The 19,286-nt window shown below is 36.3% G+C and overlaps 1 protein-coding gene across 1 annotated transcript; it reads left to right on the top strand.

Moving 5' to 3' along the window:
- The first annotated feature begins 531 nt into the window (after positions 1-531).
- Positions 532-12,259, top strand: LOC136418972 (protein charybde-like). Its single transcript, XM_066405190.1, has 4 exons — positions 532-957; positions 6,083-6,300; positions 6,386-6,594; positions 11,832-12,259. The coding sequence occupies exons 1-4, from the start codon at positions 774-776 to the stop codon at positions 11,932-11,934; spliced, it is 714 nt and encodes a 237-aa protein (XP_066261287.1). The 5' UTR covers positions 532-773; the 3' UTR covers positions 11,935-12,259.
- The last annotated feature ends 7,027 nt before the right edge of the window (positions 12,260-19,286 follow it).

The following is a 19,286-nucleotide window of genomic DNA, read 5'->3' as shown; positions in this document are numbered from 1 at the left end:
AGAATTATTAGACTTTTACAAGAAATCGCCCAACAAAGTTCGAACAAAGGCTTCTACTTTGTAGCAATTTTTTTAACGAATTATTTATGTTTGAACAGAAAAGAAATAGTGTATGGAGAAAGTTTTTAGTTCAGTTATTGGAGTTTTTGATTTATCAAGATTGAAGTGTGATGCAGAGAATTAGTTTCAGGTTTAAACGGAAATTTGCGTTGTTGATGGTGTTAGTACTATAACTGTGGCGGACTTCAACATTTTAATTAAACTTTGAGATAATTAACACACAATATTTCTTATCTCTTATTCCATTCTTCCGAGCTTTGCCCCAACTCCACAAGATTTAAATGGGTATATTCAGTTTTGGGTTGTTCCAGACATTTTCAATGCGATTTATGGCCTTGATCACCATTACTTTAGTGTTCAAACTTTAAAGCAAACGTTTCAACTTAATTGAAAACTGTTTTTGCCCCGCGCAACTCTAATTTCGTCCCAACGCATCTTGACGGGGGCCTGCCGGTCGATCAGCTGATCGCTTCCAGTGAGTTCTTTGTTCGCCGGCATCGGAGGAACATCGTACATCACACCACAGGCCCGATCGGCTCCGAAGATTCACGGAAAAAATGCCGAGTGGGCTATGAAAAAAGCGAAAACGGAAGGCCACTTGATGAAAAACTGGACGCCACCAGGCCCCCTTAAAGTGACAGCAGCACCGGTCTTTGACAGCCGGGGTTAAGAATCGCAGGTGGATCGGACCGGTCAGCCTCATCATCACCATCATGTTCCGGAGCAGTTTCCAGGAAGAACGGGTCGCCAAAGACTCCAAACTGCAGGCGGTTTTCAGCAAATTGTCCGGGGTGCTCCCCAGGGCCGAGGACTGCTTTCAGGGACACACCATCCCCAAGATCATGTCCTCGGATATTATTGAGTCAGTGTTGGCTGATCCTGTTCCTGTTCCGACAAGTAAGTAGGCACATTATTTGTATCAAACGAGAATGAATAGGAAAAAGCGAAAAATGGCCATGTCAAAGATGCGCATATCTGATGATTCCTTTAAAAAGGGTGATTATTCAAAAAAACCTTAAGTAGACGTCGGAATATCAGAGGCATGTCTTGGATAAATTCATTTGGTATCAATGTTCAGTCAAATATTTGGTAGTTAATAGCAAATGGCTTAAACAGCGCACTACGTCCACGGTCCCCCGTTTACGGCCACTTTTTTAATGATTACCCCATGTATTTCTTCCAAATTGTTAATTTTCATTATGTAAATAAGCACCCCTTTTTCTTCGTATTCTTCCAACTTCAATAGTTTTTTCCAATAAATGCCTGTTATCAGTCCCCAAAATCATCCTTGTGTATTAAGAGAACCCCCCTCCAAAAGTTTTGCATACAGAGTGCTCGGTATGATGGCGCCCTCAATGTAGTATGCAAATTAGTCTATAATGATCAATTAGGAAAGAAAATTGTTATACTAACTAAAGTCGATGTTGCCAGGTAGCGGCACTTCCGCTTATACTCGTACCAAAAGTACAGAAGTGCAAGCACTTTGTAACTGTTTTCATAATTCCGCATAAAAATTTGATATTTGGACCACTTATACAGGACACTACACATTCTTTCGGATAATTTTAACCATTTTTTTCCATCCTGTTTGCCTGAAAGAAACTTCTTTATTTGATTGTCAATGGTAGCAAGTAGGTAGGAATTGCCTATAATTTTTACCCAATTTTTGGGCTTAAGTATCGGAGAAATTGCTAGAGATAAATATGTAATTAATTGCATTTTTGAAATCAGCGAAAAGAAATTTTTCACTTTTGTAAAAATACCCATTATGGCGATCCATTAAAAAAAGTGATGTCTTAATGATTATCGCGGTACTGTTAGTAAGGGAAATATCAGTTTGATTAATCATCCTTTTTTTAGCTGCCCTACTTGCATAAAAACAGAAAAATGAAATACCCCTGGAAAAGTCAGATTTAAGGTGTTTCCCGTAATTCGAATCCAAAATAAAAACGATCTGCGAAAAATTTCTTAATCGTGGCTTAATTCTTTAACTTTTAGTAAAAAAAAGGTTGATTTCAATAAAAATAGTACCAAACATACAGGGTGTTTCAGTTTTTGGTAGCAGAGTTTTAATGACCGATAGGACTCAATACAAAATAGATATAAAAAAAATGGAAAAATTAATACAAAGAGTTCATATATTTATGTACGTGAGTAAACGCTGAGTTTTCGAGATACATGTTGTTTTTACAAGGGTTTACAGGGTTAAATATATCTATTCTGTGGTACGTCGGTTCTGTGTTATTTGAAAAACATACATTTGAGCCAAACAAAAACAGGTAGGTACGTATTTATGTGCTCAACCCAATTTTCAAGTACGAGTAAAAATCGGAGCAGCGAGCAGCAAGAAATAAATCAAAACCATCTGCAAAAGTCGTTTATAATTTGAAAGATTATTCTGTGGATATAGTAAATGCAGAAGTAGAAGGAACAATTTCTAAAAATTGCGGGTCTAAAAACACTGTTATACTACAATGTTTTGTTCCATGTTGAACACTTTAATTGCTCTCTGTAAATTGAAAAACTTGCATTTTGATTCAATATAAATAGGGACGTACAGAATACAATTTTCAACAACTGGCGGCAATAAAAAAACATTTCGAAGATACGAATTTGGAAAACTGCTGAGTCTTGGAAGTCTATCCTGTAATACGCCAACGATTTAGCGTTTACTCACTGCTACAAAGGTCCCCTATAATTTGAAAAATTATCCTAGACGCATAGTAAATGCGGGGGAGTACTGGACGCAATTTTGAATTAAGAAATGGGGCGAAAAAAGTAGAATTGAAATCAACTAAAAACAGGCCACAGCGTCATTCGCTTGGACAGGATTTTACAATATTCTATCTCACTTTTGCATGCTTCTGCAGAGCGGGGCCTGAGAGGGATAGATGCCGTTGACGTCGGAGGATTGATGATAGTTGTGGTGTTTTCTTCCATGATTCTGGCTTTAGACATCGAAAAAATAATTTCTGAAAATTGATGGGCTCAAAATACTGCGATACGTCAATGACTTAGTGTATATTGAGTACCGTAATAATGACTCTTTGTAAAATGCAAGACGTGCATTTTAAGCTAGTAAATACAGTCACCTATAGAATAGTATTTTGAAGTAATAACTAGCAATTTCAAAAAAACAAATTGAATTTACAATAATTTGGAAAATTGCTAAGTAACATAAAATGTTAACTGTTTTCAAAATCTCAACGTTGGGATATTGACATTTGAAATATGACATATGACATGTGTTTTTAAAGGTGGTAATTGTCAGATGGTGTAAGTTACAATAAATTGGTTTTTATCTGGGTTTTTAACTACAGTTTTTGCATAACATGAGGAGATAAGACGTTTACCATTTTCGAGCCATATCAATAAAAATCGAAATTCAGAAATTATTTTCAAAATCTTTTGTAAATCACAAATTATGCATAAATTATTGTTCAACTTTCTCCTTATTTGACGAAAATCTTGATTTCATCAGTAGACGATCATTTTCGCGTTCATTTCAGGCCATTCACTCCTTTATTCTCAATTTTTCCTTTCAAATACGTTTATTTCAATGAATTACGACGGCCGTTCGGTACCGATCCCAAAAAGTTGTTTTCCGATAAAATGCAAATAAAATTGGCAATAAATTTAATCTAACGAGTTTTTTAATTGCTCCCCGTAAATCATGCGGCCATCGATATTTCTGGTCGCTTCCCACTTCCCAATCACCGCGAATTTGCCGTCTAACAAAAATATTTCGTTTGGTTCGATTATAAAAATAGCTGTTTACCAAACTGTATTTTTATTAAATATTTCTTCGCGGGAAAAAATTGTTTCTTCGTGAATTGTAATGCACCATTCCGACTTTTCCTTCCCTATTGACTAAATTGAAGAAGGATAATTGTTAAATGGCAGCACTGCGCGTTTCTATTGCTAGAATTAAAAAATGGCAGAATATGGGGGTATCAAAGGAAGACAATGACCATGCATGACATTATAAATAAATCTAGGTCCTAAACCGAAATAGGGTCGATTGAAGTCCGGTAAAAGCGCTTTAAAAAGTTCTTTCACAATTTTAACTCGTTGCGACGGAAAATTGCGATTTGCAAAATACAATTAACAAAGGTATACATTACCTACATGCATGTGTGGGTATCATAAAGAGGTATATAGAAATTCTAAATACTTATTAACGTTTTAATTTTAACGTCCAGACTGAACAGTCCGTGTCATTGAGACGTGAACAGCGGAAAAAATGGCAAAATAACATTTTATTGTCATATATTCACGAGTTTAAAAGGTTACATGTATTGATGTTTGCCTCCATATTCATAACGTTCTGGATGACAAAATCGTCCCAACTGTCAAAGTTAATTCAATTGGGAAATTTAGCTAGCCACGAGGGCACTGCGAAACGTAAACAAAACGAGTAACAAATCATAACCTCTAGTGGTATTTTCTGTCTTAGTTAACGTCAAAATTACTAGCTTTCCTATATTTGAATTTTGGCCACGAGGCGTCGCATTCGTGGCATTTGTAGTTCAGGTTAGTTTAAGTCAGCGACGCTATATAACTAGTAGGTTAGTTCGCAATACTTCCGTTTCTGAAATAGAATTTCATCCCTTCGCCATGGCAACATTTATATATTATGGTCCAGTTGGTCGTGCCAGCCCCACCTCCTCCCCTCCCACCCACGGAGGACCTGAATTCCGGTGTTATCTGTTTTCGGCATTAATGAGAGACCCTGGAGCGGCAATAATTCAGAGTTTAACGGCGCGTTAATATCGCCAGTTTTATTGTCGGGATGCGGGACTCTCTATGAATATAGGCAGCTATCGTCCTCAGTGTACATTCGCCAAATTAGCGTTGTATTGTTCTGATTGAAATATTTTCGCTTTCAAATTTATTCCTGCGGGTATTTGATATTAAAGACACGCCTTTCCATGGTTTAATAATTTAATATAAATTACTGATCTGAAAAAGGAGAAATGTAATTATGAAGATTTGCAAAAAAATGCCAGATAGTTAAGTTTGTCAGAATCTGCCTTTAGACTGAAATATGAGATAAGACAGTTTATCTATAGAGGTTTCTTCTTCAGGTCCATACGTTTCGATTTTGGACATTTTTCATTGAAAAAACTATACAAAAGACACCATCTAGGATCTTACCCCTTAAAAATAGTAATCTACATCGAATCCGGCCGACATTTTAAAATCCGAGCACAACTCCCCCTCCTCATATATAATCCTGGAGCCTCAAAAACTCAATCTGGAGAGCGTCCCAAATTCATTTCCGAATATTTCGAATATTTCATTCAGGACAAAGCGGAGGCCTTCGGAGGGTCCTCCTGCTCTACGCACAACTAATCTCTTACGCTTGAATGGCTCTAGGGAGCTCCAACGCCAGCTCGGGATAACGGGACCGTAAATATCTATTGTCGCTGCGTAATTAGATTTTGTTCATTCGGTTTGGATTGGGATCATTCTGAGTCAATTCGGGTCTATTAATTTTACTGGAATTGATATGGAGCACTAGAAAGGACTATCGAAAAGTAAGTAACCGGGTCAGCTAATGTGCAGTTTGAGGACGTTCGCAGGTGTGAGAGTAGGCAACTTACAACATGTTGTGATGTATTGTAGCTTGTTCATCAGTGCTGACAGGACCGGCAAAAGTCACATTATTGTGAAATACGTGATTTGTTATTATTGCCTTATAAAGTCGGACGAGAATAACCTCGTCAAAGAAGTGCTGGAATTTTTTTAACTGGAACTAACCCCGCTGATTTGAGGTTTTGATTGATATAACTCGCTGTGTTTACTTCTTGCAACGCTGTCATCGGTAACTGAATTTAACTATCAACAAGGGTACTGCGCAAAGTAAACTGAGCAAGTAACAACATAACCGTATTTAATTTCATAGTTAATCTCAGAACTACTTACTTTTATGTATCTGCGTTTTAGCCCCTAAACATCGTATTAATTATGAAGTTTCCAATGATATTCGAGATACATCAATTCTTTAAACTTATTCCAGATACCTGGCCCAGCGACCCGTTCAACTACTCCCACCATCATCAGTCGGCCACTCCACCGCCGTCACCGGCCAACTTTGCCGACGATACGCCACTGAGTGAGGACGTAATCTACAACGCTGCCACATTGACCCACCGCCTCGAACAAGAACTGAGGGCAGCCAAACGCAGCCATTTGTCTTGCGGCGAGGTCTTGTTACCTTGCGGCCTCCTCCTCAGGGTAAGTTTCCTCTAGAAAATCTCTAATAATATCGTTTAATTTGTGTTAAAATTGAGTTAGTAATGAGTGTAATTCTTTGCTTTAGGTGGCAAGAGATATAGCCTCGATGGCTGAATCGGAACCCTGCGGGTTGCGCGGTTGCCACCTTTTCGTGGTGTTCGAGCCCCATGGCGCTCTGCCTTCCACCAGGATTGCGAAGGTGGAGTGCGATCCTGGCACAGCCTGCACCTTTGAACTGTACCTGACGCTTAAACAGAGCTCCACGGGGTGGAACTTCCTGCCGCAATTTTTAAGGTGAGTTTGTTACATAGCTACCGAACTTATTCGATATCTTTATGTTCATCTGTGACCCCAAGAAAAGTTGTAAATATTGGCCAAGTTGCATTGACTTTGACAGCAAACACGTCACCTTTTTGAGATCTTTGAAGCACCGCCATTTTTTTTAAGTGTTACTTCCGAGAATTTTTTTGCTAAATTCATATTCGGGATTTTTATAACTTCGGACTTCAGCATTTAGACATATAATATCTATCCGAATCAAAATTTCAATTCGGCAAACTTTTCACCTGGCTACAAATCACCCGTGTTGGTAACGTTGCATGAATTTTGACATTGTCCGTCTTTGACAGTCCTCTCATTTTAGTGTAACAAAAGAAAAGCGCGGCGTTGCCAATTGAAGATTGTTATTGTTGAAGCAAATTCTTTGACGCATTTAAAGTTTTGCTTTTAATGAAATATACTTTTTTTATTTGTGCGCCTCAAACGAGCCCATTTTTGTTTAGTTTTCCCACAATTCGGAGCTGGTATTCATTATTTTTTCTTTGTAAAACTAGTGCAATTTCAGTATCCGGTTTAATAGTGCTATTTTCAAGAGTTAATGGGTTTCGCTGTTTGAAAACAACATTTTTCGACCTCGACCGAGACGATCAATCAAACCGCGAAACCTAATCTCTGCACTGCGCCCGCAATAAAAAGGAAACCACATTATCCGGACGAAATCACGATATTGCCGGTTCTTTCGTAGACTTTTTCACGGTTGTACTTGGGATTTTAACAACCAGCTTTCCTACCAGAGGAACTTAATAAAACACTGGTTGTAGGGATATCAAGGGCTAACCGGTCATAAAAACAGCTACCAAGAACAGATAATGTACCAAAAGGAAACCGGTCGAAATAGCGCCTCGAGCTCGTAAAGGACCGTTTCGCAACTTTCTCCGAAGCCAGATCGCGGTCTTGATGATGACTATAATGATAATGATGATGATGACGAAAAGTCGTCACGAGCTGCGATTTTTTTCACTGTGTCAATTAAAAAACTATTAAGCAAGCGAGCAAAGCCGATTACAGTTGGAAAAGTTAAAAGAGCCAATAAAGCGATAACTAATCTTCATTGCACAACATTGAGAAAAAACGGCATACTTAGGGATTTATTTACAACCAAACTCATTGGTGTAGAGAGTTAATGTGGTTCTAATAATTTCCTAAAAGTTACCTTTTTTTGTATATGTACAATACGGTTTTGCTTCGTCACTGTTTACTTGGCTAATTAAGTTGCAAATTTTAGGCGCTGTTGTAGTTTTTCAAATCATAAAATAAAGCTCCGATTCTTGAACTTACTTTTTTTAACAATTGATTATGGGATTATTTTTTACCTCCAAAATCATTGGTGCGGTAGGTCTATTTTAGTTGGTAAGTAGTAAGTTGGGTAGTTTGAAATTTTCTTTTGGTCAGAACTTCATTCCGAGTGTCCTTAAATGCACTTTCTCTCGTTTGTGCCACTGCTTTTCAACGCATAATACTAGTTTAGGAGGAAAAGAAGTGAAAAGTAAGCCATTGTAAATTTCACGTATTGTTTTACTGCTCAATTCCCGATTTTATTGGAAATTGAGAAGGGGAATTGATGTTTTGGACAACGTTGACTTAATTCTGTCTTTTTGAAATCAATTCGTATTTCCGGACGACAGATAAATCCAATAAGTCGCTACTGCAGCTCCTCTCCAAATCAGGGCCACATAGGATGAATGTATTTTCCAACGTTGCCAAAACGGGCATTTCCGTCCAAAAAGGCTCTTTTGAAACGTTTTAATAGGAAATTTTTGGAATTTCTAAGGTTCTTCCTATGGAGAAAATCATCACGGTCTTGACTTTCTTATGCTGCTAAACAAGATCGTTAGTGCCTTTTTTGTTGCCTTCTTTTAGGGCCCCGGAATAATAGATTCCCGCCGCCATTTGGCAAAGTCGAAATTCGCAGTGTTCCGTTGAAGGCGAAACAATAACGCAAAACAACATGGACACTAATGGCTGTCGTTTATCCTACGGGTTTCGTCAATTCGGGGACGTAAATGTGACAGAGCCGACGGGTAATGCGGTGTTGCGACATTTCGGTAAAGTGCAAACGGCACTTAAAAAGGTTGTCGCAGGCAATAAACTAGGGAAATTACCGCCTGGAACGGGCTCGGGAAAAGTGTAGGCCGACATATTTGCCTGGGGCCGCAATGTGCTATTCCCCTAATGTTTTAAGACTTGCAGGGGGGAACATGTTGCCTATAGCAGGGACTCTTAGTTTAGAGCAACTCTAACATCTTATCCTCTTAACCCCTGTGAGTACTCCCATCACGCACTTTAGTTAATTTACTAAAGATCTCTGCTCTTTGGTCTAGTTGGATAGTTCGGGTAAAAGACAATTATGATTTGCATGCAGATTAAACGTGTTTTTTCTGTGTTGTAACGTATTTAATTATATCGAGATTAGGAGGGACGTGGCACCATGTAGGCCGGCAAGGCCACCAGACCTGAACCCCTTATGTTTTTTACTTGGTGTTGTAAGGACAGAGTGCACCAAAGATAAATCCGTTTCTGCCGCAGCCTACTTTAATGATTGTTCAAAATGACCACCGGTCACAGCTTTGCAATGCGTTAAAAACGCTTAGTAGACATTAAACACTACTTTCCACTAAATGGTTCTTATCGTACTACTTATTGTGTCCTTAAGAGTTACAACAGAAACGGATGTGTTTTGGGACGCTGTGTCCTTAATACAACCGCAAAGGAAAAATATATAAGGTTCAAGCCTGGCCATCTTGCTGGCCACTCTATGGAACCACGTACCACGTCTAATCATAACTGAGTGTAATTAACACCTTACCTTAGAACACAAATGGCAGCTTTAATCTTCATACGGTTAATAAAATCAAATGACCTAAAATAAACCTTTTGGTACTTGAATGTTTCAAAAATTTCAAGTTTGCCTATACAAAGTATGTCTAGAATTGTAATGAAATGCAGCCAATCGTATCTCTCTTTTGGTTAACCGAATACGGTTTTATGGCATTTGGCTTGGCTCGGGCATATAGCTTATCCAAACCTATTTTTTACGAAGCACAGCTCTTTTAGATTATTTATGAAACTTTGTTTTCATCAATAACTTAACGTCGCTGCTGCATGCAAAATCCCTTTTATAGTCATTTGGATAACAAGCGATGAAAGTAATTCTTAACACACGAGTGTGAAATGTTGCTCATGAGCCGTAGGCGAGGGAGGCAATCACGCGAGTATTTAAAAAACTTTCTAGTAAGTTATGTACCCTTTTTTTCCCACGTCCATAGACCATATTAAAGAATCATAATTATTAAAAAATACTCGATCAGGACTTGAACTCGGGTTATCGCATTTTGTGTATTAATTTTTATTTAATGGAAACATCTATTAATGACGATGATCAATAATCGAGTATTAATAAAGTTGAGATTAATAAATGCTCATTTATATACGTGTTAGTTATAATTTTCTTCCACCAAATGCATCGCAAAAAGGCCAACATTTCTTCTTAAAATTCAAAAGTCGCTTTACTTACTTTAAGTAGATTTGCATTTTATTTAGTAAAAGATACTGTTGACGTATCAACATGTGATTAGTCAGATGCAAATAGTGCAAATAGAATACGTGGTTAAAATCCTTCTATAAAAAACTGGACACCCTGTATATACATATGTAGTCATGTCACGGCCGCAGTCGGCTGCATGAAACCAATCACAACGCGCTTCATGGAAAATAAATAATACATTAATGAAGGTCATTAATGAATGATTTTGCATAAATTAAAGAATCTTGTTAATACTCAGTCGATGGAAAACTCATTAAAATTTCCTTTCATGCAATTAACTGGATGGTTAACTTTTAACTCACTACACTCAACAGACTTCGCAATTAAAGCGTTATGATCGGAAAAGGCGTTGAGACTTATACATTTAGCTTTCACGATTGTAAAAATGTGGGCAATAATATATAGGGTATCCCGAATTGAAATTGCGACCATTTAATGACGTGTTCTACATCGAAAATAATATATAGTTTGCTATAAAAACTGTATTTGAAAAAGGGTTCGTTAAGGAAATATCATGGCACATTAAGTTCTACCATTAGAGATGGCTGCACGAGCCGCTTTTAAAGGTGCATTAAAAGGTTTTTTTCATTCGAAAACGGTGAATCGTACGGAAAAATTGAAAGAGAGCTTTCATCTTTCAAATTGAATGCATAAACCAAAACTGATTATATTTTATGAAAAACCAGTGGCTAACAAATTTTTTCTTCACAAACAACTAATGATGTGCTAGTACGAACGCTACTGGGAAAACTAGAAATATGTTTTCCATCATAAAACGTGTTTTCTCGATGGTAGTTAACGCCTACAAATTATTATTTTAACAGAATTTATATATCAAATTCATATTATTTTTTCGAACTAGAACGGTGGTTAAATTGACGCAATTGTGATTCGGGGCACCCTGTGTATTCACCACAAGTTTTATTTTTATAATTGCCCTAGGAGACTCGATATTTTTCCATAGAACGTTCTGTATATTATTCAATATTCTGAATCTACGAATCACAATGAACATTCGCACAATAGACTTTCCTATACTTTTCTCCAGAGAAATAACCTTTATTTGGGAGTTACGGCTTCACAAACCCCTATTCACAGATGATGGACAACAAAAAGGGTTTCCATTTTTTTTCGTATAAACAGTTAAATAACACGAAAAATAATATTTTCTGATGTTCGTGTTCCTGCATTGAATATTTTAAAAAAATTTAATTCTGAGAGCTTCACAAATTCAATTTGGTAAATTGACAATTAGAATACGTGATTACTTTGCTTCGGACTTAATTCAACTTTTTTTTTTTTTTGAAGAAATGGAAATGGAAAATGTACCTGACGTCAATGTTTTTGCATGTAATTAGATAATTCCAAAGTAAAACTGTCAAAATAATTTTCAATTTATTGAATTTAACGTTTAAGTATGACAAAACGAAAATTTTGAAAAATCTTTTATGCAGGAGTGCCAACTACAGAAAATATTATTTTTCCCGTTATTTCACCGTTAGTGCCAACAATAATGAAAACCCTTTTTTGTGCACCAAGTGGGTCATCATTTGTCTTTGGAAAGTCACAGGAAAGTCCACAATGGGGTCGTTCCTTATTTACGTTTTTTGTCCATTTGAAATTTGGAAATATTTTTTGTCCGTTTCAGGAATCTAACAAGAGGGGGCACTGTTGTCCTAAGTCCCGCCTACACGTTGAGCAAGAAAAAGCTTTATCGTTCCTACGTGGATCAGATCCAGCCAGAAAAGTGAACGACGATTCGACGATCCGTAAGACTGATTTTGATTGAATTTTCTAAGACGCGATCGACAAAACAATAGTTTTCCCCATTCGGAGGGGGGGCATATTTTCATGAGGGTATTTACTTGGAGGTGGCGGGTTTTTTCGAATGTCATTTGCGTAAATCAAAATTTGCGCAGGGTCGTTTCAAGTTTTGTTTGTTCGCGGTATGCATTCTTCTACAGTGCGTATTAAATTTTTGTTAAAGAAATTTGTTGATGTGTTCCAAATTCAGTTTAAATTTTTGGTAAGTACGAAGATTTACTGTAATAAATTGGAACTTCTGGAGTACTGTTATGTTGAGTTTTCATTGTTCTGTTTCTACTGCCGCATAACGTTTCATAATATGATCGAATAACAATAAATAAAATAATTAGTGTGTACTAATAAAACGGCAATTTGTTAAAAAAAAGTATTAAAAAAAATGATGTGACACGTAGTGATCATGTGGTGTCTTCGATGGAGCTTTAAACAGTCCGGTTGCAAGACTGTTTAAAGCTCCCTAACCCGAAATCAGTAGAGTTTGTTGTAGAGATAATCATATTCAATGAATAGTAGATTCTTATACTTATATGTGACTGATCGAAATTATCCTTGCATGGGCTTTTACACAATTTTCTGCAGGAAAAATTACGGGTCTATAATGCAATAAAACATCGAAATTGCTTGATAAAAACCTCTTTTATGAGTCGAGTGGTCAACAGTAGAGTTGCTAGAGAGACTGCAAGCAAATATCATTTTGGACCAATAAATTCTCGGAATTGTGAAGAGCTCGTTAGTAACCCCAAGGATTTTTTTAAGCCTTGTATCGGACTATAGTCAGTGGACGTGATATTATAGTGATTTTTTTATACAGTACCTGCACACCCAGCGGAATCTGCGCAAGTATACATTAAGGTTCGTTTCTGGCGTGAAAGGGCACGATGTGCCCTTTCAAGGCAGACACGTGATGGTGTTACAGTTACAAATCGACCAACTCTACAGCCGCACCGGCACGTTATCCGACCAAACAAACGTTTTCTTCCAAAATATATCAAAATAAACCTTTTTAGACTTGTGATCCGAATTAAATATGCGCAGATCCGGGTGTCTGTTTTTTGAGGCAATTTTGATACAAAACGTCTAATAAATAACGAAGAAAACTGCCAAGGAACGGAACATTCTACTGTGATGCGTGATGTACGCGGAGAAAAATGTGATTTTTCAATAATCAAATCAGGTTTAACAAGATTGCCTCAAAAATTCAAGAAATTAAGATTGATCAAATTATTAATAATAATTAATCATACAAATTAATGTTTAATAGGATTTTTAAATTTAAACGTTCCCTTCGCTGTGGATAGATGTCTCTTAGGATAAGTGTTGGCTTTGTTTTTGTTGTTTTTTTAGTATATACAGAATTTTGGACTCTCATCTATGTCATCTTCTGAGGCTGTCGAGTATCAGAAGCTGACGAGACACAGCCAAATTTGAGTTTGTTTTAAATGCAACATTCAGTATATTTCTACGTACTTGAAAAGATTATTTTCGCGTTCGCTTCAAAACGTATCATAATATGTTGATCTTGTTTGAACCGGCCGATTCTGAAACTGATTAACTTTGATTATATTCGGGTACCCATAGAGTGATAAACGAATACATTTTTCAAAGTGTGATATTGATTGTATTATAATGAATTGGGTGGATTACCGACGGTCCTCCACTGCGACTTGAGGTCTATTTGGGTCCACTTAGTGTAAAGAGTCTATCGCTGCCTCTGCAGAGGTAGTTTCTACTATGATACTTTAATGATGTGATATTGATAGAAAAACAAAAGATAAGGGTGAATGCAAGTGATAAAGGCTCACGGCTGCCTCAAGCTGTTTAATAATCATTTTTGAAATCAACGAAAATTGGTTTTTTCAAATATGTAAGAAATGTAAAAGTATACAGAGTGTTCCATTGAAAAATACCGAAGTTAGCTGTATTTGACCTCAGAAGATGACAAGTTTGTAAAGTCGAAGTATAATGAGATACTCTATATTTTTGGTTTTGTGCCTTAGGCAGAAGAATTTTAGTGTTTAATTTTTTCGGTCTTAAATTAAAAGGTAAATCTCCACAGGGATCGGCAACAGACTATGTGAATTTTTGTAAATTTTCCATTTACTTTGCATGTAGAGCGCTCATTATCATTTTGTGATAAAATTAGAAACAATAATTCGGCGGATTGGCTCTGAATTATGGACTTTCCGTCAATATTCTACTTCTAAACACCATCAAAGAGTAAAACTATTCAGATACCGTTTACTCTTGCACTAAACATTTAATATAGGATTAAGTAGGTAGCTAGGTAGGATATTATAATTATTTCGAATTATCAGTATTTCGCAAAGATATTAGTATTAGTTAGTTATATTAACAAATTAACAAAGAATGTTTTCTTAGTCTGGCGCAAACTTTGGTTCAGCTAGCACGAGATCGCTACTAAAAATCTTATGTTGGGATCTAACAACACCTTTCAATGCCAGCAAATGTGACATTCCTTCGCACATCGCGAATTTCTAGGTAGGAATTTAAATTTAAATAATCTTGTGTGATATTGTACTTATTTTGTACAACGCTTTTTGTATTCTATCGAAATTTTATTGTCAATGATGATTACCTGTTAGGTATGTGTAAAACAACTTTTCGTCAATAAAGATTATTATTACCGAGCAGTTTCTGTGATTTTCATTTTTCATCGCCTCCTCGTTAACCACTTTTTTAGGCGAATCAATAAGAATCGAAGGGTGAAGGGAGAAAAACGAGATCGATCTCTGTTCATTATGTATAATTTGTTGTTTATAATATACAATATTTAATCATTTGTGGGATGCTAAAATAATATAACTCTTGAAAATTTCCCTTTTAAAAGGCTCCCTATTAAAAAGGAGTAAGTTTTTGTTGATTTTTCTGGTTTACTTCAAATTGTTTGGTTTTAATGGCTTTTTTATTACTTCATCGAGTTGAACATGACGCTTGTCAACCTTTTTAAAATCTTTACAACTCATTTTCTCATTATATAGATTGTTAAATTATTTTAAAAAAATAATTAAAAATACCAGCATAAATATCAAAACCGAAATACCACTTCAACCCTCACCTTAGTTATTGCCCCAAAATGAGCCTATTTCAGCTTTTAGCCAGAGTTGTTCTCGTTGACTTGTCACAACTTATCTCTAAATAAAACTACCTAAAAACAGCAATGAAAACCTCCCCCTCTTAAATGATCCCACTTCTTTCGCCCCGTTCCGAGTATGGCACCATTTAACAGTGTCTCTTTTTAGTCAGAGTCGCTCCCCCCCATGCAAGTTCTTAGCGCCTTCCCTACATCCCATCGCGCTTCCCCTTGTTAAACCGCAGTTTAACGTGAGTGCACGGGCGGTTCTATTTAGCCTTGAGGGTGAAACACGCCAACAACATCACGACGCGCTTTCACTATAAAAGGAGAAAAAAAGTGTTTGGCGACACCCATTTTCCCTCACTAAATGACAGTTACAGAACACCCACTTTCACTCACTAAATGTCAGCTACACGATACCCACTTTCCCTCACTAAATGACAGTCACGCGACACCCACTTTCACTCACTAAATGTCAATTACACGACACCCACTTTCCCTCACTAAATGTCAGCTGCACTAGTGACGTATCTCACGAGTCTTTGCAACAAAAGAACAACCGATTATCCTCTATTACTATTTTATTCCGTATAACAAAGATCTTGTTTGCCTTCGCACTAACGCTCGACTGAATCATCTAAGAAATGATATCGTTCGGAAACATACCAAAAACTTTACGTCCTTTTGTAAACGTACAGCTTACCGGTCTAAAAATCGATCCGCGACACGAAATAACATTTGTATTTGAATTTTAATATTTCTACATATTGGTGCCATGGAAAATTAATTCCTCGCATTTTTATCTGGGTCACACGATATCTTATACAGTGTGTCCAAGATACGGATGTCCAACGTGGCGATCTCTCGGAAAAGTAAACGAGAAATAAAACATTGCGTAAATTAATACGAGTATGTGAGATACATCAGTGAATCTGTAATAAACAATTGCTTTAAAAACGGCAAAAAACTTTCCAGGGCCGTATTTAGAAAAATGAAGTTGCTGATGATTCTTGACAAAAGAAATGTCATAAAATTAAATCAAGACTGTCATGTTGAAGTTTATAAAAAGCTGCAATGGAAAAGTGGTTTTTGTTTTCTCTTTTTATCACAACTCGGGAAAAAATGAAAAAGAATTTTGAAAATTTTTTTTTTTTCCAAATAATTGAAAAATAAATAAAACTGGATCTTTTACCGGTTACAAGATTCCCATGCTTTATCCCTCTGCATCTGTCTCTGCCTTGAACAGTATAAAACTGTATGGAATGTTCAAAAAAACTGAACAAAAATTCTATCCGATAGATTTTTCAGAATTGAGTCAGAGAAAGGTCAAACTGTATTGTTCGATCTTAAACCCATTGACGAGTTACATGTAGATGTTAATTGAAACTTATGTTCATATCCTGAAAGTGGAGCAAAGCAAAAATTTAGACAATAGAAAATACAAATAGCCAACAAAATCTAAAAAAGCAATAATATTCCCGATTCTCATTTGAAGTAAAGACGGTCTGATGTATGGGGAAAAAAGCGTGAACTTGGCAACATTGCTCACATTATCATCGAATCGGTCGTAATTATGTAGCACCGCGAGGTAAACTTCTTGAATTTGTATATGAAGTTTTGAATAATCCTATGTAATTTAGTCAGAAACCTTTTTCGGTATGTAAGCAAGACTGTGCAGAGTTTGGAACAATCTAGTTAATTTGGTTATGCTTGTAGAGCTTTTTAAAGCTGCCAACACTGCGCAATTTAAGTATCTAAAAACTGATAAAACTGTTTTCGTCTTCCACCGTTTTCCGTTCTATGAGCTGAGCAAATGTCCTGAAAAGGGTCCGGTTTTGCCTTATGCTCAATTTGAATAATATGGAAATTCTGCTCTGGCCGAGAAACAATCCTGCAAGTTTCCAGAGGTAAACAAGGAATCGGTCTGGGAGGCATAGATTTACTATTTTATCTTGCTTTACTATGTTTTTCTTTAGAGATAAGTTAGATAAGTTAGATTGTTCGAGGACAAAATCCTCTCAAATATTGCTTATTTAAGAAGCAACTTAGGATTGCGATTAATCAAGAAAAGCGATTGCATACACGGTAACATCCCTAGAATTTTAATGCAAGACATATGGGAGTTGTACCACAAAACTAATCTCTACTTCAGTGTTTAATTGCTGTCAATCTTGCCTAGAAACAATTTCTATTTTGCACGTTGAAGCTTGAACCAATTTTTGAACCTTCGATCGTTCGTTGAACTGTTAGTTCAACAGAAACTGAACGAGATGACAAAAAGTGGTACTCGTACAACACCGGCTGGTGTTGTGGTACTGAATGTGGTACGCACACATCAAGAACGGTCAATCCATTATCTCAATGTGTAGCGATAGATAAACGTCTGCGGGGACTTTACAGTTAAAGTCGTTAATAATGGTTTGTTGTTAGTGCCCCATATGGATATTATCTTTATAGCTACATATATATCTGGAGTAAGACCCGAATAATGGATGAGGTCATTTGATGGAAGATACTGGAAAATATGGTATTGCAATGGAGTTAAATGATGAGGCAAAGAACTTGTCTGTCTGGACATACTCAAAGAAAAATAACCACTTTCCTATTACATGGCTCAGAAGAAATCGATGATTGCCAGGAATATTCCTAATATATTATTAATAATTCTAGAGTACATTGTGCCCACACTTTCCTTCATTAAGTTAAAATTAGAGGGGAATGAGTGACTTATTTTTTGTTATTAATGGATATCGGCTGCCAACACATGATTGCACAGAAACAAAGCTATTTTCGACTTAAAATTACTGCGAAAATTACGAAATACCATATAGTGCGGAGATGATCTATACTGGGCGGCTCAAGCTTTAGTTTAAGTTTCAAAATAGCCATAGAAATAATTTTAATGATCTCTGGTTAGTGACCGAATTCATAAACCACATGGGAGTGTGAACACGCAGTCAAATTTCACTCAATTTGTACTCACTTAAGTGTGTATAAATTCGGCTCTTAAACTTTCACGAGAACTTCATTTACATATGATAAAATACAATTTAAATATGTATAAATTTAAAAATTAGTCTTTTCGCCATACCTACAGAGTTACTCAGGGTTGCCGTTCAATTTGGAATCGCATAAACCGTAAGAGAAACGCAGTTAGGTCAATTGGGGAAAAACAGCACAGTCGAACGCTCAGAAGTATGACCAAAATTTCTTAGGCTTTACTAGAAACTTTATTCTATTAGATTGAATTATAAATTAATTAAATTAATTTAAAACTTATTAAAATACATTTTAAAAAAATTACTATCTTACTGCCATACTTTTTTCTACACAAAACGGTGTCACTCAATTTTAAAAGCGACATTTCGGACTTTTAGACGAATATCAACAAAATTGAAAATAAATTAAATGGCAGCTGAACTGCTTAAATTTAATATTAAATATCCGTTAATATAATTTCTTCTGAAAAATATTTAGTTTGAACAAGAATTTATGCAAATTTGTCTTTTTATCGAATATTTGTCTAATCAGTCGAAATTTTCTTAAATTGAAATTGTTATCTTGCCCAGAATCAAAACTTTGCTCCAATTTAAGCAACGCGGTCGTCCTTACGGTTTATAAGTGTTAATCTGGACAATCCTATTTATTTGACTAAATTTAATTCACTAAACTTGTACCACCCTGTATAAATATACAGTACGTAATTTCAGTCGTCAGTAAGTCTAGCGCTTCCGTTCAAAACACCGCCAGTGGGAAGCAGGTGTTATCGTTACGAGATTTTTAAATTTAGAAACTTCCTGCCATTTAATCAACAATGAAAATAGAGGTTCGGGTAGCAGAGGCTCTCCTCAATGGAACATTAATTCTATATTTAACCAGAACTACTACTCCGATGCCCTCAGAGACTTGTTTGTAAGTCCATTATTACTATAGGAACAGTCAGCATTTGTCCGGTTAAGTACTTCACCCCCGCAGCTTCCGATTGGTGGGCTTACGCGAATCGCAGGTGTTTGCCTCGCGGACGTGGGCGAAACGATCCAGATGTTAATTTTTGTTGTAATATAAGTCTCACTAGAAACATTGAAACTAATTTTATGGTTTAAATTCAGAGGTGACTTTTAAATTTTTAACTCAAATGAATAGTGTTTCAACGAGATTGATATTTTCGGAGAACCAAAATGTAGC

This window comes from Euwallacea similis, chromosome 1 (genome assembly GCF_039881205.1).
Source record: "Euwallacea similis isolate ESF13 chromosome 1, ESF131.1, whole genome shotgun sequence".
In the NCBI taxonomy this organism is placed as follows: Eukaryota; Metazoa; Arthropoda; class Insecta; order Coleoptera; family Curculionidae; genus Euwallacea; species Euwallacea similis.
The sequence above is the reverse complement of the archived record's forward strand: the minus strand, read 5'-3'. Positions and strand labels throughout refer to the sequence as shown.